Source organism: Diospyros lotus, chromosome 12 (genome assembly GCF_014633365.1).
Source record: "Diospyros lotus cultivar Yz01 chromosome 12, ASM1463336v1, whole genome shotgun sequence".
In the NCBI taxonomy this organism is placed as follows: Eukaryota; Viridiplantae; Streptophyta; class Magnoliopsida; order Ericales; family Ebenaceae; genus Diospyros; species Diospyros lotus.
In genome coordinates this window covers 27,184,618-27,208,919 of record NC_068349.1, presented here as the reverse complement: position 1 = coordinate 27,208,919, position 24,302 = coordinate 27,184,618, and the positions used below count along the sequence as shown (strand labels likewise).

The window sequence follows — 24,302 nt, the reverse complement described above, 5'->3', positions numbered from 1 at the left end:
CAAATTATTTGACAATGCACCAGTACCATATAAAAGGACATTTTTTAAAATAGAACAAATTCCATTAAAAATTGTAAAGTTAAAATCTTCCTTGTCCAAAATAGGAATATAAATAATCTTCTTGATAATGTTTGGTACATAAAAACAATCATTCAAAACTAATTTTATTCTAGATTCTAAAACTAAATAAACTATCCCTATGGCTATTGCAGCAACCCTTACTCCATTCCCAAGCCATAGAGATGCCTCATCTTTATTTAGTCTCTTGCTTATTGTCATCAATTGCAAATCATTGCAAATATGACTACCACATCCGATATCTAATATGTAACACCCCGCCCTATACAGGCATGTCACTATAAGGAAATTCCCGGGGTTTCTTTTTTTTTTTTGATACCCGCGGCGCCTGTGAGCACAATCTTCGCATGCAGATGAAACACCCGTCGTAAAACTACATCCGGCTCCCGCGGTGATCAAAGAACCACTCCTCATGCAGATATATACCCCGAGAGTTCCAGTCTTACTCATTTAGCTAGAAATAACAAATCTTAACTGAACGAGATAAATTAAACACAGCGGAATACTTAATTAATCAAAATGACGTGGCCCACCACGTGTTACACACAAAATGTTCCCATACCGATATGTGTATACAACATTGATACTAACGATTACAACACCGTCGAGCGGTTGCTCATACATACAACATTATAAATACTAGTGTTTCCAAAGTAATACAACAATTATCAAATAAACACCACAGATTCACCGGCCGTGTCCTCGACCTCGCAGCTGTCCCTGACTGGAACGTTGAATGTTCCAGGGGCATAACCCATGTTAGATGATAAACCATCTAAGTGAAGGCATGAAACAGATGTACAATGCATAAAGACATACGAGCATGGCATACTATACGACAACATGCAAGACACATCTAACTCGAGATATCACCTTGACATACTCAATCCCTCGAATATCCCACTGTGGCACACGTTCACCTGGTCCAACGTTAATCCCTCGAGTGCACCGTCGTGACACCCGTTCACCTGGTTTAACATTATTCCCTCGAGTGCCCCAGTGTGACACCCGTTCACCTGGATTAACATTGTCCCAATCTCAAGTAGACCCCTTATCGCCCCATATGGACCCAACGATGCAATTAGACTTGACCCTATATGATATGAAAATTTACACGCCATGCACCAATACTTTTAAAAATAAACAGTTAATGCAATATTGACACAACGAATGTAAGTAAATGCCTTGTGAAATAAGCTAGTCTAGGAGCGTACAAATACTCACAAGAACTCACCAAAAGCACTTTAAGACACTTTCGAGTCAAGGTAAGACTAAAATCAAACCACTCACCTTAATTCGGAAAAGTCTGGATTTTGCCTCGAAAAACGTGCCACACCTCAAAAATTGTGTAATTCTTCTTCCAATGACCCAATTGATTCCTATTTCACCATTTAAGACCTTTAGAATCAATATTTCTATTTTTCCACAATTTCTCTATTTTTATTTATTTTTCAAACATTTCTATCTTCGGAAATTCATTAAAAATACCTAACATCAATTTTCACAAAATATTTTTCCATGATAATTCTTAAAATAATTTTACCTAAATTCTGAAATTAAAATAAAAGAAAAACCATACCTCACGCGCCCTCACGCGCCACCCAGAGGTCCCGCGAGTGGTTGCCATGCGCCGCCGCACAGTCTTCTTCTCCGGTCGTCTTCTCCGATTCCGGCGATGTCCAATGCCCTAAATTCTTATAGGGGCTTGTAGATCTCTTCAATGCGACCTCAATGGTGCCCTTAATCGTCGGAAAAAGTGGCCGGAGGTGGGTTTAAAACCCAGTTGCAGGTCGCGGTGGCGGCGGTTCGGTTTTCCGGCCAAGCTTCCAAAACCCCTCTAAATCTACACCAAACGCTCCCAAATGCTCCAGAAATGATCCCCTCAACCCAAGGAACAAAAGCCCCTTATCCCTCAAGCTCGATTCAAGCAAAAACACAAGAAATTTGAGCGATTTTTGTTTTTGAACCCTCGGCCGAAAACCTCCTTTTATACTCGTTTCGGACCCGATTTCCTACCATATCCGGCTCGTCCTTATCCCTTAAGCCCAGATCTATCCTCTAAACCAATCGAAAAACACCACATCAAGCGCTAGATCCCTCGAAAAATTCGGCCAAATCGGAAATCTTTTGGCCATTAATTCCGATCACATCAAGGCCATTTTCCGGCCAATGGTAGCTCCCAACGGCCTCGTCGTCGCCTGGAGGCTAGCCTAGAGCCTCCGGGTGACCTTCCCGATGCCCCAGAGGCGGCCGCCGGCGGCCATAGGCGGCCGGTCGGTTTCACACCAAGCAATTTTCAAAAATTGCATTTTAGCCCCCAGCCAACTTTTAATTGAATTTTCTTTTATTTCCTGATACCCCTAGACTATCTAGCACCTTCACAATTACCCTCAGGTTGTATATTTCCTATTTCCCTTTGGAATTTCTGAAAAACTTGTCATCTTGATCTCCCTCGGGCAGTTTACAAAAATTGCACTTTTGCCCGGGTGCTCCTAATTACGTGCTTTTGACTTCAATCCTTTGAAAGTCCCTTGATTGTGTTGAGTATTGCTTATTTGAACCATTTTGACCTTTGTTGATCCACTTGACACAGTCCCTCGCCTTCTGTTTATGTTAGCATATTGCACTTAGGCCCGAAACTATTGTAAATTTCATTTTGATCCCATAACTTCCAAAACTTCTCTTGATATTTAATACTGGGTATTACATAATACCCTAAAAGCATCATTAACTGAAAGGTTAATTTCAACAAAGTACATACCTGAATCAGAACGTTTCTGCTTCAGTTTTGCAAGATAAGACTTGCAATTCCTTTTCAATGCCCAAGCTTTCCACAATGGAAGCAATTTCCTTTCTCTACTGGACTTGGCTTTGCCTTCTTAACTCCACCTTTAAGCTTCATCTTCTCTTTCTGGGAACTCTTCTCTTTACCTTGCTTTGACCAATTTTTCTTTGGTTTTGATGAATGCGAGGAACCGATAAGCATGACAGATTTTTCCTTTTTCATTATCATCTTAGTAGTTTTTAACATGTTAAAAAGCTCAGGAAGAGTAGTCTTAAGCTTATACATATTGAAATTCATGACAAAATAATCAAATGAATCAGGAAGAGATTGTAGGATAAGATCTTTATATAGAGCATTATCCATAACAACATCCAAAGACTCAAGCTTTTCTATCAGGTTTATCAATTTCAATACATGATTATTGACTAATTCACCATCCGTCATACGGGCCCTAAAAAGCTCCTTTGAGATAAGATATCTCACATGTTTAGTCTGTTCACCATACAACTCTTGTAGGTGCAAATGGATCTCTATTGCATGTTCCATGTTCTCGTGCTTTTGCAGCTCATTAGACATCGATGCCATCATATAGCAACCAGCCTGAAGATCATCATCTTTCCACTTATGCCAAGTGGTCAGTTCCTGTAACGCCCCATTTTTCTTTTTCCAAGGTACACATACAAAGATGCATAATGACACTAGAAACCACATGGTAATCAAAGGGCGTTTATGGAAGCCTTTACCAACGGAAGCAAAGGATCGAACCTGAAAGCTTTATAAAACCATAAGCTAGATATTTAAGGCTTCCACTATATGCTTTTAACACAAAAACCACCTGAAAAGCCATAATACAACTTGGAAATCTAGGGATCATTTAGGCTCCCTTTTACAACAAGTAAAACTCACACTAAAGTCACAGTAAACGCTTTGCAATTAAAACGTAAAAAAGCTAGCTATCCAAGAACCACTTCCTTTCCTTTCCTCTGACTTGATTCCGGGGCACCTGTCATGACTAACCCACCTGGAACGTTGAATGTTCCAGGGGTATGAGACACCCAAGTTAGATAGTTATATTTAAGTGAGTGCAACAAGAAGAGATAACATGCATGTAATGAGATATGCAAAATGATATGAAACCGCTTGTGTGGTAGTGACGCCGAGGTGTTGTAATCACCCCCGCTGATCAATCATGTTCTCACATCTCCATGACTTTTCACCAGTCTAACATGAGATCCTGACTTCAGCTAGCCACACACACCAAGTGATGCATGACAAAGAAAGAGAAAATGCTTGGTTTAAAGGAAAGTTATACTTATGCAAGTAATCACCCTTACTCGTGTGAAGACAAAATGTTCAGTATGTATCATAAAGATGCAAGAAGCACTCACCTTGCTGGTTTGGAAGCTCTAAGGTATTGTTCACAGGGTTCGAGAAAGCTTTTCTGCAAAAATAACATAACTTCAAAACTCAAACCTAAAATACTTTTATATGAGGTCCTAGGGAAAAATTTAAGGACCAAGTATACAAATTTGGGCCCAAGAGAGCCCTTCACGCGCCCTCACGCGCTGGGGGAAAGAGCCCCACGCGTTGTACTCACCGCAGTCAGGTGGCACGTGAGTTGCACGCGCCACCCCTCCAGCTTTGACGTCTTGAGGTTTTTCAGCCTGTTCTCCCTCGTCCGGACTCCGATTTGACTTTCGTTTGAACCCACGCGACCCTTATTCAATTATCTATGGAACTACGAAAAAAAAAATTAGAATTACCTTATTGTCTTGATTCTATTGAACTCCTTTTATGGTGGCGGTCCAACTTTTTCGACGAAGTGTTTTACCACTCTATTTTTGGGCAAAGTTTCTCCTCTCAACTCACCTCCTCTTTTCCTCTTGATTAATGGTGAGAATTTCCCTTCCAAGGCCTTGGTATTTATAGGCATTTATGGCCAATCCAAGAGTGCCATGTGTCACTTAGATAAGGTTGTAATCATTGCTTTTCGTAGGATTGCGCCACGTGTCCCTAGAGATTTGAGCCACTTCTCCCCTTTGCGACATGTGTCCTTTGAAACATGTGCCACCACATGTTAATTAGTTTTTTCAAGATTCCTCATGATTATGTCTCCTAGCTAAGTTAGCTTATTTGGTTCCTTTAACTAACTAGTCACAAGATATTTTTTACTTCTTACAAATACCTCTTTAGCCCAAAAACTTCTTTGTACTTATATCCCATGGGCCCTAGAACTCCTTAAACTTCTCCAAAATACCTTAGATGATGCCCCCTTGTGATAGTTTCCATGATTTTTTAGAAAACCATTCATTCGTTCCTCGGCGATTACCTCGGAACTTCTCATGTATCCTTCAATTTGCAAGGGAATGTTTTATTTCTTGAACAACAATGCCTAGGAAAACTTCGGGTATTACATCCTCCCCCCCTTAAAAAAAAAAGATTTCATCTCTGAAATACACTCCTAGGTTTCCATATGGTTGAAGAGGTGTGAGAACTTTTGCTGCATTTCTTCTTCTCTCTCCCAAGTGGCTTCCTCAATGTTATGGTGTTTCCACAACACTTTCACCAGTGGTATCACCTTGTTTCTCAATACTTTCTCCTTCCGGTCCAAGATCTCAATGGGTTCTTTGGGGTAGGTCAAATTCTCTTGTAGCTCAATCATTTCTTTTGGAATCTTCTGAGAAGGATTTGGTTCGCACTTTCGTAGACAAGACACATGGAACACATCGTGTACCCCAAACATTGATGGGGGTAATGCTAACCGATATGCTACTGGCCTAATACGTTCCAAAACCTCATATGACCCAACGTAGCATGGGTTTAACTTTCCTCATTTCTTCCCCTGGTGCAAGATCTTCAAGTATACCTTGTCTCTAGTTTGAAATTCCAAACCCCTTATTCGATTATCGGCATATGACCTCTGACGGCTTTGGGCTACCTTAATCTTCTCCTGAATCAGCTTAATCTTTTCGTTAGTTTGTTGCACCATTTCAGGTCCTAAAAGCTATCTTTTTCCTACCTCGGTCCAACATAGAGGTGTTCTGCACCTTCGACCATAGAGAGCTTCGTATGGAGCCATACTAATACTACTGTGATAACTGTTATTATATGCAAACTCAATCAGGGGTATGTGCTCCTCCCATCCTTTTGAAAACTCAATCACATAGGCTCGCAACATGTCTTCCACGGTCTGAATTGTCCGTTCTGACTGTCCGTCTGTTTGGGGATGATATGCCATACTCAGCCGCAATTGGGTCCCCAAACATTTTTGCAAACTCTCCCAAAATCGAGAAGTGAATCTCAGATCCCTATCGGATACTATACTTGCTGGAGTTCCATGCAGTCTAATTATCTCTCTTATATACAATTGTGCTAACTTGCTGACTGGTTGCCCTACTTTCATGGGAAGAAAATGAGCGGACTTTGTTAGCCTATCCACTATTACCCATATTGCATCATTTCCCGTAGGTCCTCTTGGCAAACCCGTAACAAAATCCATAGTGATATGCTCCCACTTCCATTCAGGAATATCTAGGGGTTGCAGCTTCCCAACAGGCTTTTAATGTTCGATCTTTATCCTTTGATAGGTGTCACATCGACTCACGTGACGAGCTATGTCTTTCTTCATTCCCGGCCACCAGTACAAATTTCTCAAGTCCCTGTACATTTTGGTAGCACCAGGATGAATAGTGTATTTGGCTCGGTGCGCCTCTCCCAGAATAGTTTGCCTCAATTCCTTGACCCTGGGCACATATATTTGGTTCATGAACCATAATATACCATCATAAAAACTGAAGTTAGGGTTTTTGACCCTTCCCTAGTTATCTACCCACAACTTCACCCTCGAGTCTTCCAGAGTAGCTTGTCGGATTTGTTCCACCAGATGGGAATGAACCACTAGGCCAGCGACGTAGACGGGCGTTCTTTTAGGAATCGTGCCCACTAACAAATGGCTAAAAGCCTCCACCAGTCCCCACTCCCGAGCCATCAAATTAGCTATCAGAGCAGGCCTTTTCCTGCTTAACACATTAGCCACAACATTTGCCTTCCCGGGATGGTACTGGATCGTACAATCGTAATCCTTCAAGAATTCCATCCACTGCCGTTGCCTCATATTCAAATCCCTCTGTGAAAATAAATACCGCAAGCTCTTATGATTTGTGAAGATCTCAAACTTTTCCCCATACAAATAGTGCCGCCAAAGTTTCAAGGCAAACACGACCGCAGCCAACTCCAAATCATGGTTAGGATAGTGCTGCTCGTGATTTTTCAATTGCTGAGACCCATATGCCACCACCCTTTCGTTCTGCATGAGTACACACCCCAAGCCAATTTTTGAGGCATCAGTATAAACTACGAATCCTCCTGTCCCACATGGCATGGCTAAAATAGGTGCAGAGGTTAGTCTCTTTTTTAGTTCATTAAAACTATGCTCACACACCATATTCCATTCAAACTTAACTCCTTTTCTCGTTAACTGGTTAAGTGGTAAAGCAATATGAGAAAATCCTTCAACATATTTTCTATAATAACCTGCCAGCCCCCCAAAACTGCGTACCTCAGTTACGGTCTTAGGCTGCTCCCAATTTCTTATTGTCTCAACTTTTGAAGGATCCACTGCTATTCCTTCCTCTAATATGACATGGCCTAGAAAAGCTAATTGGGTTAGCCAAAACTCACATTTAGAAAATTTGGCATATAGTCGATGCTCCCGTAACATCTTTAGGACTGTTTCCAAGTGTTGCTCATGTTCCTCCTTGCTAGCTGAATATATTAGAATATCATCAATAAACACAATCACAAACTGGTCTAGGTATGGCCTGAATATCCTATTCATCAAGTCCATAAAGGCTGCTGGTGCATTAGTTAACCCAAATGGCATTACCAAATACTCATAGTGTCCATAACGAGATCTAAAGACAGTTTTTGATACATCCTCCCTGTTAATCCGCAACTAGTAGTAGCCTGACCTTAAATCTATCTTTGAGAATACTTTAGCACCTTGTAACTAGTCAAACAACTCATCAATTCTAGGGAGCGGATACTTGTTTTTTATAGAAGCCTTATTCAGTTGACAGTAATCTATGCACATCCTTAGACTCCCGTCTTTTTTCTTTACAAACAATATAGGTGCTCCCCAAGGTGACATGCTAGGTTGGATAAAACCCTTGTCCAAGAGGTCTTGCAGCTGACTTTTCAATTCCCTTAATTCTGCTGGGGCCATCCTATAAGGAGGTATTGATATAGGGTCTGTCCCTGGTAGGACATCTATGGCAAGCTCAATTTCCCGATAAGGGGGTAGTCTAGGTAAGTCTTCAGGAAACACTTCAGGGAAGTCTCTTACTATGGCCACTTCCCCAAGCTCAACCTTTTTGTTATTCTCTTGTACACAAGCTAGGTAGCCATATGCTCATTTCCCTAACATCTGAATAGCTTTAAGGGCTGTTATCCATTTGATTCTCCCATTCCCATCTTACCCTCGAAACTTCTCCCAAGTTCCATCATCTGCTTGTAACTCAATTGTCTTTGCTTGACAGTTAATTTTTGCATTATATTTAGTCAAGAAATCCATCCCCAAGATTATGTCAAAATCCTGAATATCTAGGGACGTAAGTTCAACTGGAAACTCATTATTTCCCAATATGATCCGTCCATCCCCATAGCCTGTATATGTTTTTACTTGTCTCCCAAAAGGGGTAGATACTATCATGGGACACCCTAGTTCTCCCAATTCCAATTTTAAACAATGTGCCAATGCATGCGATACAAATGAATGAGTAGACCCCGGGTCTATCAATACTTGCACCGGCGTATCAAGAAAGATAATTGTACCTTGTATTATTAACGGGTTTGCACTAGCATCTTCTCTCCTCAAATTGAACACGCGTCCCCGCTGTGGCTCCATGCTTCCTTTATTTGCCCCGAACTGATCAATACCTTTCTTTTGAGGGCAGTCGTGAGAGATATGACTAGGTTTCTGGTAAGTGAAACACATGATCTCCTTTAGACAATCCCGAGCCACGTGGCCAGTTCCTCCACAAGAATAGCATCCCTGGGCTCCTGTCCTACAGGGCTTCCCTGGATGATATTTCTGACATTTCGGGCACGTACCTTTGGTCTTGAACTTCCTTCCTTGAGTCCCCAAGTCATGCTTTCTTCCCAACCTTCCATCATTGGGCCCACGAAATTTTGTTCCCAAAGTCTCCATTCGCCGAAAGTTGCTTTCTACCGTCAAGGCTTGCAGCACCACTTCTACATAGGTGCGTGTCCCTAAGGAGCTTAAGGCTAGTTGAATCTTCCACTTCAGTCCTTCATGGAACTTCTACGCTTTGGCTTCCTCGTCCAGGTTGTATATAGGCATATACTTGATCAGCCTTGTGAAGTGATCCTCGTATTAGGTGACGGACATGTCCCTAGTTTGTTTTAGATTCATGAACTCCCGGCCTTTCTCCATTTTCTTACACAAAGGAAAGTATTTCATATTAAAAAGTTCCTTAAACTACACCCATGTAGTAACTGGCGTACCTTGTCCTTGAAGACCTTACAGGGTTCTCTGCATCGTTTTCCACCACTGGTCAGCTTCATCACGAAGCATGAATGTTGCACAACCAACTTTGTCCTTCTCCTCACAGCCAATAAAGTCAAAGATCTTTTCGACTTGCTCTAGTAAAAACTCACTTTCACAGGGGTTAGTCCCTGCCTTTCCTCGAAAAACAGGCGGGTTCAACCGCTGGAACCTGTCGTTAACATTAGGATTTCAGGGAATAACCTGACCCGTTGGTTGTGTTCCTCACATAAGGGTGACCATACTTTCCAAGACCCGTTCCATTTGATCCATACGAGTTCCTCCTCCTTGGTTCCCTTTTGGTAGTGGGTTACCTTGGGGCGTCTCTATCCCTTCCTTGTGGTGGTCCTGCATCTCCTCCTCTCGAACGTTGTTTCCACGCCTAGGGTTCCTGGTTCAGCGAGTGTTTTCCATCTAAAACCATTTACAATAAATTTCAAGGACAATTTATAAACATATTCTCTAAAAGATGTACATCTAGTTAATAGAATAAAGCATGCAACCACTCGTCCTAACCTTCTATATGACAATCACCCACCTATCCATACCCATATGAGGGGTCTTATAAAGCCATGCAAATCCCTAAGTCCCAAATTCCATATTGTAACAACCTCTTAGGGTTCTTGTTACATACTCAGGGCCCTTAGATTTACAATACATTCCCAAAATTCTTACAACATCAACAATTTACCAAGTCTGTTTGTCCAAAATCCTCAAGGCTCCTAATCCTTCACCTACATTCACTTGTTCATTTCACAAACCATTACTCAAGGTATCCTTATCAACATAATTCAGTTGGTCCTAGTACATCAAATTCCTAAAAGCAACAATCAACAAATCTCCAAATGATAATAACCATCACATAACCATCACTTCTTCTCTTTTTTTTTTTGGAAAGTAACAATCATCAACTTCTAGGTACAATAACCACCAATTTCCAGGAAATAATAACCATCAAGTTCCAAGAAGCAATAATTAGAACTTTATATGTCAAACCAAAATTAGCTCCCAAAATCCAATATGCTTCCTAGTTATGGCAATAAAGTGGTTTAACCTACCGAACGGCCATCTTACTCTTTCCTACCTTAATCCACTTACTCATCGGGTTTAGGTGTCATTCCTTCGGGTTCCTTCTTCCTTATGTTTTACATAACCTGTCACCACAAACCATCAATATTAGTATGACTATAACATCTTGTATATTACATCACCGCCTTTTATTTATACATACATAGTGGTTCATTCCCTTACCACGACCTGCCTACCGTGCTATTCTAAGTATACATACATATGAGCCATATCTGCCACTATCGCTATTCTATGTATACATGTGTATAAGCCATATTCGCCACTATTCTACTTCCCTTATATACATATCCAAAATTTACGTGAACCAAAAATTGTCTTTCTACACCTCCAACGGTCATCACTCCTCGTCCTTGGACCTAGATGGGGGTGTCAGGGCACGTTCCTCGGGCTCTTGCACGGCTACCTCCACAAGCGCAGGCATGACTTGATCAGCCGTAGGCATGACCTGATCAGCTACGAGAGCCTCGACCTCACGTAAGCGATCCATGAAAGCTATGAAATCGGGGTAAACCTCGTGGATGATGAGATGATTTCCTGCATCCTTCCACTCGAGGGTGAGTAGGGAAACTAAGTAGGCTATTTGGAGTCCTGCCAGATGTGGCACCACTACGTCTGGTGGAAGCTCCATGATGGTAGGTGACATAGCATCAAGAAAGTCTCCTAAGGCATCTCCAGGGATCATATACACTCCCCCTAACTGCATGGTCCACCACCCCATGATAATGCGCTGGTTTTGATGTTCAACTACGTTAGGGTCCATTTCTTGTATTTAACCAAAAACATCCTCAAAGTCAATCATGTAAGAAAACTAAATCGAGTTATGTAAATCCAGCTCTGATACCAACTGTAACGCCCCACTTTTCTTTTTCCTAGGTACACATACAAAAATGCATGATGACGCTAGCAACCACATGGTAATCAAAGGGCATTTATGGAAGCCTTTGCCAACGGAAGCAAAGGATCGAGCCTGAAAGCTTTATAAAACCATAAGCTAGATATTTAAGGCTTCCACTATATGCTTTTAACACAAAAACCACCTGAAAAGCCATAATACAACTTGGAAATCTAGGGATCATTTAGGCTCCCTTTTACAACAAGTAAAACTCACACTAAAGTCACAGTACAACGCTTTGCAATTAAAACGTAAAGAAGCTAGCTATCCAAGAACCACTTCCTTTCCTTTCCTCTGACTTGATACCAGGGCACCTGTCACGACTAACCCACCTGGAACGTTGAATGTTCCAGGGGTATGAGACACCCAAGTTAGATAGTTATATCTAAGTGAGTGCAACAAGAAGAGATAGCATGCATGTAATGAGATATGCAAAATGATATGAAACCGCCTGGGTGGTAGTGACGCCGAGGTGTTGCAATCACCCCCGCTGATCAATCATGTTCTCACATCTCCATGACTTTTCACCAGTCTAACATGAGATCCCGACTTCAGCTAGCACACACACCAAGTGATGCATGACAAAGAAAGAGAAAATGCTTGGTTTAAAGGAAAGTCATGCTTATGCAAGTAATCACCTTTACACGCGTGAAGACAAAATGTTTGGTATGTATCATAAAGATGCGAGAAGCACTCACCTTGCTAGTTCGGAAGCTCTAAGGTACTGTTTACAGGGTTCGGGACAGCTTTTCTACAAAAATAACATAACTTCGAAACTCAAACCTAAAATATTTTTATATGAGGTCCTAAGAAAAAATTTAAGGACCAAATATACAAAATTTGGGCCCAAGAGGGCCCTTCACGCGCCCTCACGCGCTGGGGGAAAGAGCCCCACGTGCTGCACTTGCCGCAGTCAGGTGGCACGTGAGTTGCAAGCGCCGCCCCTCCAGCTTTGACGTCTTAAGGTTTTTCGGCCTGTTCTCCCTCGTCCGAACTCCGATTTGACTTTCGTTTGAACCCACACGACCCTTATTCAATTATCTATCGAACTACGAAAAGAAATTAGAATTATCTTTCTGTCTTGATGCTGTTTAAATCCTTTTATGGTGGCGGTCCAACTTTTTTGACGAAGTGTTTTACCACTCTATTTTTGGGCAAAGTTTCTCCTCTCAACTCACCTCCTCTTTTCCTCTTGATTAATGGTGAGAATTTCCCTTCCAAGGCCTTGGTATTTATAGGCATTTATGGCCAATCCAAGAGTGCCATGTGTCACTTAGATAAGGTTGTAATCATTGCTTTTCGTAGGATTACGCCACGTGTCCCTAGAGATTTGAGCCACTTCTCCCCCTTGCGACATGTGTCCTTTGAAGCATGTGCCACCACATGTTAATTAGTTTTTTCAAGATTCCTCATGATTATGTCTCCTAACTAAGTTAGCTTATTTGGTTCCTTTAACTAACTAGTCACAAGATATTTTTTACTTCTTACAAATACCTCTTTAGCCCAAAAACTTCTTTGTACTTATATCCCTTGGGCCCTAGAACTCCTTAAACTTCTCCAAAATACCTTAGATGATGCCCCTTTGCGATAGTTTCCATGATTTTTCAGAAAATCCTTCATTCGTTCCTCGGTGATTACCTCGGAACTTCTCATTTATCCTTCGATTTGCAAGGGAATGTTTTATTTCTTTAACAACAATGCCTAGGAAAACTTCGGGTATTACAATTCCTCAGGGGTGGATGCCTTTGAAACATTTTTAGGTGAGGCCTTATCCAGCACATATGTTATTTTCTCAGAATCCAAAACAATTTTGAGATTCCTCAGCCAATCCAAATAATTTAGACTAGTCAATTTGTTAGTGTTTAGCAAACCTGCAATTGGATTCTTGGCCATTTTTTATTTCACAAATCTGCAAAGATAAACATGATCATACATATAAACATTGAATCAATTTTATTCACATATGATCAAGGACTTTTGTTATAAGTGATACTCCCACTATTTTAGTTAAATCTTAGCACCATCAAGATAAGATTCAGAAAACTTAAATACATAGACTTTCTAGTGGGTTTGAGACCCAATTAAATTTACTATAAACCTGAATAATATTGTAGCTCTTATAGTAATTTTAAAAGGTAGGTCTTACCAATTACATCTCACATAACCCTCAAGCTATTTTGCCTCATATTCGCATAAACTCAAATATTATTGACGCTCTTATGCAGAATATGTTAAGTCAAACCATCATTAACCATAAGTGTGACAAATAGAGATACCCCCAAATATTATTGATGATAGTATTTCTACATATCACCTAATGAACATCAACATGCATAACATATAATATAGATTTCCATACTTATTATGCCCCAAATAATATTGGCGATGCATATCAAACATGGTAACTCCTCATATTATATGCCAATGATGGAAGGCCACGGTGAAATTAAACTCTTTTGATTTCCCCGCTTACGACTTAATATATATACTTAAAACAATTTTAAGTGACGGGTTTTTAATCTTTCATTTAGATCACAATACATTCATTTAACACATTGCATAAATTATTTTATCATAAAACATGCATCTCATACATGGACGCTACTAACATGTTATTAGCATGCATCTTAGAAATCACAATCTCATCTCATGCAATATTCATAACATTTGAATGCATCATAAATAAACATGTATACAAATAGATTACAGCTTTTGCAATTATAATACAAATAACAGATTATGTACCGTACGATACGGGGGTTTGGGGGCAACGATTATAAACCTAGCACACAGAAAGCTATTCGATTTTGATCATATCAGGATGCTGTTGTTCGATTAGATAATAAAGTCGAGTTGATCATATCAAAACAAATAATAAACTGTTCGAACGGATACTAAAATAGTTCTGGTTTTCAAGTTGATCATATCAAACGTTGTTGTTCGAATAGAAACTAATCTCGAGTTGATCATATCAAACCGTTTCTATTCGAACATACTGTTCTATAAATTGACCCCTTCATATGTATCGGTTTCAATCTTATTGAATGCTGACTATAGATCTTATCTTAACCCTCGAAAACAAACTAATTCAAAGCATGACTGTCACAACAAATAATGGCATATTCAAACATTTTCTATGCATTAGATTCATATCTCATTAAAAAATGATTACTGAACCTATTATTTTCCATCTTAGCATGCTGATTTGATACATAAATAGTTCATCAACACATGGCAGATCGAAAACAAGACAGGTTCGTTACTGCATAAATAATCCATCAAAACATGGCAAAATCAAAACGAGACAGATTCGTTTTAGCCACAAACGATGACTGAAACAAATACGCAGATATTGATCCTTGTAGGCTTCGATTCCGTCTGATATTGATCCTTAGAGATGTAAACGAGATCTCCTCCAAGTTAGTCCACACGATCGATCATTTCACTTTGTCTTTAGTCGTGCTAGCAACCCTAGACTGCTTTGAGGAATTCAAAATTACTTCTACTATTTTCAGCTTCTTAAGCGACATATAAATAGAGTTCAAGAACCCTAAACACTTTAGGCCCGACCCTTAATCTCATTGGGCCAGCTCTCTCTCCTTGTCAATTATGGAATGCCATCGATCTAAGTGTGTGACCCCTTTGGTCCACCATTAGACTAGATGTAGGGGCAATTCTATTTGGGCTACATCAGGGCCCAACTCATTGGTTTAATTAAACTCATCTCATGGGTTTATTAATTAAACTCTTTAATTAATAATTTTAGAATTAATCAAATTAATTCTAATACCCTACATATCATGGTTAACATCTAGCAACATGCCATGAATACCTAACTAATGATGAAAAACATGGACCTTTTCAATTGCAATTACTGTGCAGTAAAATCCTTTCATCGATCTATGTCACGATTGAATTTAGGGTATGGTTTTATGACGAAACCCTAATCATTCAATAATTATGTATCCATTACAGATTTATGACTTGATAGGTGAAATCAAAACCCCTTTTGATTTCTACCTCACCTTAGCCAAGGATTTCCTCAGTCACGAAATCATCGGAATACATAGGACATCCTCTCATCTTGACGATAACTGATGAATCCTATTTCGACATTCATAAGCTTTCATATGTAACAATGCCACACCCAATGATAGTTTGTTAACGACTCCATTAGAATCCAAAAAAGCACTAAGGTGTAACTAGTTAAATATAAGACTACCATAATATCTCAAGTCTAAGGATCAATCTACACAATTGCAACATAGGAATTCCAATTCGACATTGAATAATAACTAATAGGAATTTTGTAGCGGGTCAGTTCAGTGTACTTATTCTTATAATAAGCACCCATATATATGCACTGGTGTCCTCACACCAATGTCCATGAAACAAGACATTCTCCTGATTGAGCATGCATCATATGTGCTAGTCTATCGGTGTTGTTAGTGTTCATTCCTAATAACTCTATGACTATGAACATTTAAGATCAAGGCTTATAAGGAATATGTTTCATGATCGTCATCTCTATGCACGACCATATTCCATGAGCCTATTTGATCTATGGACTTTGTCAAGTATGGATTGCAATAAATAATGATAACAATCATCAATGACAAATAAAACATAATGCCTTGTAATAATAATTGATTGAAGATAAAGAATCCCAATGTAAGTATGATCAATTACATAAAAATATAATTGGCTTGTGGGGCATAACTCTAACAATGTATACTAGATTTAATGATATTGTTTCCACATTAGAGTCTCTAGGAAAAACATACACTAATGGAGAAAAAGTTAGAGAAATCTTAAGAAGTTTACCTAGATCATGGGATCCAAAGGTCACTGTTATAACTGAGGCTAAAGATCTAGATACTCTTGCCTTTGATAATTTATTAGGCTCTCTAATGACACATGAAATATTGATGAAGAGGAATGATGTAGATGAAGAAACGAAAAACAAAAATGTAGCATTTAAGTTTGAAAATAAGGATAGAGATTCACAAGATAGTGAAGATGATGAGTTTTTTATGTTAGGTAGAAAATTTCAAAAATTTATGAAGAAGGGTAAATTTAATCAAAGAAGAAACTTTAGGAAGGAAAAGGATCAAGAGGAAACTTATAATACCCCATATTTTTGTGAAGATGCCACGTATTTTAAGTGAGTTTAAAATACCGAAAATATGTTTGAATTGGCAACGAGTGACCAAATCAGTCGTAGGGAGTACCCTAGAGCTTAGATACCTAAGGTTAAAGGTATATTTTTGATGAGCGTCTCGAGGCGAGATTTATGACGCTGAAAAAATCAAATCAGAAATGATTTCCGGTTAAGCTAAGTTGTAGCCTAAAAAGACCGAATGATGGTAAGGGACTTCTGAAAAATTGTATATATTGAGTAATTTTGAGTTATTAATTTTGGGATTTTAAGTATCTCGATAAATTTGATGTTTGAGGGTGTAATTGTAATTAAAAAATTATCCAAACGAAATAAGGATGAAATTAAAAGCTTATGTGGTAAAAGATTGAAGTTGAGGACTTGAAATAAGGGCCAAAGTGTTATTTGAAAGAAGTTTGGGGTTTTAACTTGGATTCCAAAATTTCAATTCATTCTAGTTTTGGATTTCAAAAGCCACTCAATTATGGCTTTGAGTCTTTGGAGTCCATGGCTAAGATTGTGACAAGTGGCATAACACCATTGGTTGAAGGATTCTATAAATAGGCACCTTGAGTTGCTCTCAAACCATTCCAAACAAATTTGAAGAGTGAAGCACTCTAAGAGGAGGAGCTTGCTCTAGAGAGAGAGAAGGAGGTTCGGCAAGAAGGCGGGAAGAAAGCGACGGAGAAGCGGCGGAGAACGAGCCTCGTCGGAGTTGCGAGTCTTCGCCGGAATTCACCAAAATTAGTCAGTAAAAAAGTGAGGTAAGTCCGATTTTTTTTTGATAATCCTGTAGAGGGGTAAGAGAGGGTCGCGTAGGTTCAAATGGAGATCGAATCGGAGTTAAAACGAGAGAGATATGGCCGAAATACCAAACCGACGCAATGCAATCCGAAACTGCTGGGCAGCGCGTGAGTTACATACGCCGGAAATGGCTGCGCGTGAAGGCGCGTGAGCCACCTTCCGGGGGCGCGTGAGGGCGCATGAGAGGCCCATTTTCCTTAAAAGTTTCTAGTTATGCCCCTAATTTAATACCCTTCAACCTTATGTAAAAATATTTGATTTTAGGTTTACAAAAATATATATTTTCTGTAGAAACCTAGGCCGTTTGCAGTGAAACCGTACCGTTTAAGAGATAAACCAACAAGGTGAGACTCCGTGATACTCCTATACTCCAAATCCTATTTTTTATTCTCTTATGAGAGACTTCTATTGCATGACTCGTATTTCGTGAAGTTCTTATACGTAAACTCTTATTATTCGCTTACGTGAAATCATGTTGCATTCATGAACTAAATTTTCCTAAAAATATATGTTATTGGCTTTTTAATTGTTGCATTTATATATTCCGTGTGGCCATACTGTTGTACCTATTCGTTCTTGGCCAAGGGCAAAAGTCGGATATCCCCCGAGAGGCGCTATGCGTGCGCCATCGAGAAAGCTCTCGTGGGGAAGACCGTGAGCCTAAGGGACAATGAATACTGTGCTTGCATGAGTGCTATGAGGTCGGGCCGAAGTGACATGGTTAGGGACCTCCCGAGAGGTGCTATGCGTGCGCCATTGAGAAAGCTCTCGTTGGAGGAGGCTAACGTGTTCACGAGGCACTTCGGAGTAGTTCTCGTTGTCTTCTCATACATTTTATATCTGATCATGCATCGATATAAACTATTTTTGGAGTTTCTCACTAGAAGATTCATCTTCTAATTGGACTATGTCCCTGGAATATTCAACGTTCCAGGTTCGATAGGCAGCTCTAAGGGAAAGGAGGTAGTTGAAGGATAAGCTTAATTTACTGTCTGTAGCATGTTTAGCATATCTATGTTTATGTGCGAACCTATGTAATTTTGGATATGTTTAAGATTTTCGGTTATCACTTGATGATGTCCATGTAATATATTTTGTAGACGTCTTGAACAATTTTATGATAAATAAAGTATTATGGTTGTGAACCATATCAGGTTCGATCTAGCTTCCGCATTCGAGATTATAATGCCTGTCTTAGCTATTCGATTATTGGGTTTGTTAAGCTGAGAAGGTGTAAATTAGGGTTTTTGGGATATTATGTGATGTATGGCAGCTATTGTGATATGAAAAATTTTTATATTCCTGAAATCCTAAGTTATAACACGCTTAAGAAATTTGGGGTGTTACAAAACTAACCCATCTAATGAGCTTCGATGTTTTGAGTGTAAGAAGCTAGGTCATATAAGGAATGATTGCCCTCAATTAAAAAGGAAGGATCGCAAGGAAAAAAAGTTAAAGAATAAGGCCTTAGTCGTGTGGAGTGAAGGAGAATTACCCTCAAGTGATGATTCTCAAGATGAAGAAGTGGCAATCATTTGCTTCATGACAAATTTGAAGATGAGGTAAATTCTCAACCCTCAAATTCAATTTTGGAATTTACATTTGAAGAACTTCATGATGCATTCAATGAATTACTAGGTGAATGTGAGCACATGAATGTAAAAAACACTTATTTAAGGAAGAAAATAAGCTTATTGGAAAGCGAAATTAAAAACATGAAATTTGAAAATTAAGCTTTAGAAAATGAAAGTTTTCTCCTTTTCTCCCATTTCTCATGTATTCCCATAAACACACACACATTTACTTCTCTTTACCAACATTAAAGCCTAATAATTCTAAACATCACCCATGCAAACTAATTCCTGAAACATATTTTGGATTATTTAACCTTTCAAATCATATTTCATCTTATCCATTAGACTTTTCCATGCACATAAATTGCGTTTGCATTAAAACCATTCACAACACATTAATTATTTTCAGATTTCCTCAGGTCAAATAATACAAAAATATAACACTCATTATAATATTATCAAAATAATCTAAACCCACTAACGGGTCGTTATAGTAAATATCACTTGTCATGTATTAAATAGAGTCTCTATAAGACCCATTTTGAAGAAGACCCCTTATGAATTATACAAAGGAAGAAAACCTAGTATAGGTCATTTCCATGTCTTTTGGAAGTACTTGTTATATCCTCAACAATGGAAAAAAATCTCTAAGAAAATTTGATGTCAAAAGTGATGAATGTATATTTTTAGGATACTCATTCCAAAGTAAAGGCTATAGGGTATTCAATAAAAGGACATCAGTTGTAGAAGAGACAATTCAAGTAATAGTTGATGACATAAATGTTGAAGTTCCAAAACCTAGAGAAGATTGTGAAAATGAAGTAACCCAAAATCTTAAAAAAATTTCATTAGAACAAAATGAATCAAATACTCTAGATAATGATCCCTTTGAAAGAGAACAACAGCATAAATAAGAGAAAGAACCAACATTTCCAATAGAAAGGAAATATGTCAAAGAAAATGAAATCATAGGAGATCCATCTAAAGACACTAGAACTAGACCATCCATTAGAAATGAATGCCAATATGTCACTTTCTTATCTCAAGTTGAACCTAAAAATGTCGAAGAAGCTTTAGATGATGAAATTGGGATCATTTCCAAGCAAGAAGAATTAAATCAATTTGAAAGAAGTGGAGTTTGGAAATTGGTGTCAAGACCAAAAGACTATCCAACTATATATAGGTACAAAATGGGTATTTAGAAATAAAATAGATGAAAGTGGTATAGTCGTAAGAAATAAGGTTAGGTTAATGGCTCAAGGATATAGCCAAGAAGAGGATATTGACTATGATGAAACCTATGCCTCCGTTGCTAGACTAGAAGCCATAAGGATGCTATTAGCACTTTCCTGCTACAAAAACTTTAAGCTATATCAAATGGATATTAAGAGTGCATTCTTAAATGGATACATTAATGAAGAAGTTTATGTAGAACAACTTCTGATTTTGAAAATTCTCAATTTGAAGACCATGTATTTAAATTTTCTAAAGCTTTGTATGGTCTAAAACAAGCCTCTAGGGCATGGTATGAAAGACTTAGCAAATTTCTCTTAGAAAAATGATTCAAAAGAGGACAAATAGATACAACTCTATTTATAAGAAATTATGGCAAATATATATTATTAGTTCAAATCTATGTAGATGATATCATATTTGGATCCACAAACAAATCCCTATGTGATCAATTTGTAAATCTTATGCAAAGGGAATTTGAAATGAGCATGATGGGATAACTAAAATATTTTCTAAGATTGTAAATAAAACAAAAAGATGAGGGTATTTATATATTTCTCAACAAAAATACATAAGAGATTTTCTTAAGAAATTTAATGTTCAAGATTGCAAACCTATGGCTACACCTATAAGTGGTTCTTTAAGCCTAGACAAAGATGAGTTAGGCAAGGCTGTAGATAATAAGCTTTATAGAAGTATGATTGGTTCATTGCTCTATTTAATATCCAGTAAGCCTGAGATCATGTTTAGTGTCTGCTTGTGTGCTAGATTCCAATCTAATCCCAAAGAATCTCATTTCAAAGTTGTGAAAAGAATCTTGAGATATCTAAAATGATCTTCAAGTTTAGAACTTTTTTATCCTAAAACTCAAACAAGTTTGATCTCATAGCTTATATTGATGTTGATAATGATAGTTGTAAAATAGATAGAGAAAACACAAGTGGGTCATGTTAATTTTTAGGACATTTCTTAGTGTTTTGGTCAAGTAGGAAGCAAAATATTGTTGCACTATCATCTACTAAGGTTGAATATGTTGCAGCTAATAGTTTTTGTTCTCAAATATTGTGGATGAAATATGAAACAAAAGATTATGGTATAAGACTTCAAAATATCCCAATAAAATGTGATAACACAAGTGTTATAAGTTTAACAAAAATCTCATATTTCATATAAGAACTAAGCATATTGAAGTAAAACATCATTTTATTGGAGATTATGTTCAAAAAGGGGATATAAATCTAGAATTTATTGATGCTAACAATCAAATAGCTGATATCTTTACAAAGCCTCTCGACAAAGAAAAAATTGAATACTTTAGAAGTGAATTAGGTTTAGTTATGATCTAATGGATTATTTCTTTTTCTATTTAATTAGTATTTTTTGGAAATTGCCTCTTGGAATATTATGTTTGAAATTCAATTTGTCTGAATTTATTATAAGGCTAAGTAGCTAATCTCTCGACTAAATGAAATGAATTGTCGACAGAATATATCTTGGTTAAAATTTATAAGTGATATTGGGCATACCTTTGTCGATAAAAAGACCCCTCTTTGTCGACTAAATCCTTATTGTTTTTCAAATTGGTCGACAAAAGCCCTTCCTCTATCAACTAAGTTTCCATTTCTTCTTTAAGATAGTCGACAGAATGAACTCTCTGTCAATAGAAGTACCATCCTTTGTCGACCAAGTTACTTCTTTTAAATCAATCGGTCGACAGACGCATAGCCTCTATCGATTAAGCCAAATTTTCTAATTCTAGTAGTCGACATAACCCCTATTGTTGTGCCCCAATAATCGGAAGGAAGAAGACCAGGCATTGTAGAGAGGATCAGAAGCTATTGGGGCGGAAAGACCCTTCGGAAGCATCATGCGAAAGGATGCTTCGGAAGGAACCCTTCAGAAAGGCCACGTGTACTCCCTGCTCGATCTCTATAAAAATCCAAGTCCAACTCTCAAAAAGGGATCTAGACATCAGTATTTCTCTCCCATTTTTCTTCAGAAATTTAGCCTTATTTTCCTTTCCTTATGATTATTTTCCTTCCATTACTAACTTAACCATCGGAGGGTCTTCGTGGGAGGAAAATCTCGCGAGCCTTCTAACCTTTGTTTTCCCCCTATAGTTCCTTTGGAAGAATCACCCCATCCCTTCGGAAGTGTACTTTGGAAGGACCATACCTCAAGTTCCTGAGGAAGGCCTTGCTTGTTCCTTTGGAAGCATCCTTCGAAATCGTCCTTTAAAAGGAACCCTTTGGAAGGAACCTTTCGGAAGCCCACCTTAATTTTACAACCAAATCTTCGATCCAGTCCCGAGGCCGATGGCATCCGCGGGCATCCCACTCCTAAAAATTCTAATTGTTGTATTTTGGCAACAACACCTATCTCTGTCGACTAAATCGATCGATCTATATAAAGATTGGTCGACCATCCATATTCCAAGCCCTAGAAACCCTTTTTATTTTGGTTGAGTCTCTCTATCTCTCTTGCCAATCTCTTTTCGATCTCTCTCGTACTCTCGACTCTTTATTTTAATTGGTTGCTCCAATGAATCCAAGCCTCACAAGGGAATCTCTATGTCTAGAACAGAGAACCCTGGCAAGGACAAGGGAAAAGGGAAGGAATTAGCTTCTTCAAGCAGACCACCACCTCAACCTTGCCCCCAAGTTCACTTATTCGATAGTGAAATCCAACAAGAAAGGTACTTTCAATTGTTTGAGTCAAGAGAAGTTCTAGAAGGTCGATATCTAGACTTGAAATTTCTAGAATCCATAATTTTTTCGTATCTTGTCACGTTCAAAGAGTTTGGTTGGTGGAATTTCCTAAACATTCATAGGAATATTTATGAAGATGTGATTAGGACATTTTACTCTAATGCTAGTAACATGTTTCATAAGAGAAAATCAGATAAAAATTTTAAAGAAAATATTAGGGATACATACTTTGAGGTTACCACACTCTTGATTCATAATCGTTTTGGGATACTATTGGATGGTGAAAATTATGCTTCCTGGACACAAGACTTTGTCCAGGCTAGTAAGGAAGTTATTGGGGATGACACCATTTCCACTCGCATCACTGATACAAATGTCATGGATTTGAACACTAGGCTTCTTCATCTTATCTGTTGTTAGATGATTTATCCTAGGAGTGGTAGTTGTTGCCTTGTCACTAGATTAGATCTATGGCTTTTGCAATGTATTAAGGCTAAGAAAAGAACAAATCTTTTGTTTATTAATGATAAATTTGATGATATAATCGTTTTCTGGAAATAATAGGTCATTTCCTTATGGAATGGCCATAAGTGAGCTATTGGATAAAGAGGTGGGTTATTTGGAAAATGTAAGAAAATTTTACCCAAATCCTTCTCAGCGCATCACTGGAATCATGACCATTAGAATTGGGTATACGATTAAAGATGGAGAATATATTAAGACTAAAAAGCAAGAAAAACCTCAGAAGAAAAGGAAGTCAGCAGGACCATCATTAACATCTCCACCAGACTCTCAAGATGAGTTAGTGGTGCAAGGTCTAGCTAATCTTAGGTTAGATATTTTAAGGGTGGACACAAGTTTTTCTGACTTCAGGAAGGAGGTTAGAGAAGATTTGTAGAGTTTTCACCGACAGCAGGAGGAGATATCATTACAGTTAGGATGCCTTATGTAGATTATGACTTCTTGGTTCCCTCGTCCTCTTTCCTCCTCTTCTCTTCCCTTAGCTACTTCTCCTCCACTAGCTCAGTCCTCTCCATTATCTATTTCTCTTAATCCTTAGTTGTTGCCTTTATCATATTTTTTCAATGTATATGGGTGTTTATTTTGGAACAGATGGATGTATGAATTTTGCTTTAAACATTTGGCCTATGGATGTTTTTGGTATATGGATACTTTGTTCTTCCATGGATGTAGGGTTACAAATGATGAATGGATGTCTTATCTTGATGGATACTTATGAATGCTTATGAATGCTTGCTATTTTACTCTTGCTCTATGTGCTTTTCAAATGTATCTTGTGTAACGACCCGCTCCCACTTACGGGCGCCACCGGTAAATAATCGATCGGATTACTCACCTGATGAACCACAACTGAAGGGTTGGACTATGTTTCAATAGGAAACGCCCTAGGTGGGA

General features: G+C 38.4%; 1 protein-coding gene across 1 annotated transcript; it reads right to left on the bottom strand.

The window, feature by feature from the left end:
• Positions 1–2,893: 2,893 nt before the first annotated feature.
• On the bottom strand, positions 2,894–3,574 carry LOC127787593 (uncharacterized). Its single transcript, XM_052315657.1, has one exon. The coding sequence runs from the start codon at positions 3,572–3,574 to the stop codon at positions 2,894–2,896; it is 681 nt and encodes a 226-aa protein (XP_052171617.1).
• Positions 3,575–24,302: the final 20,728 nt, after the last annotated feature.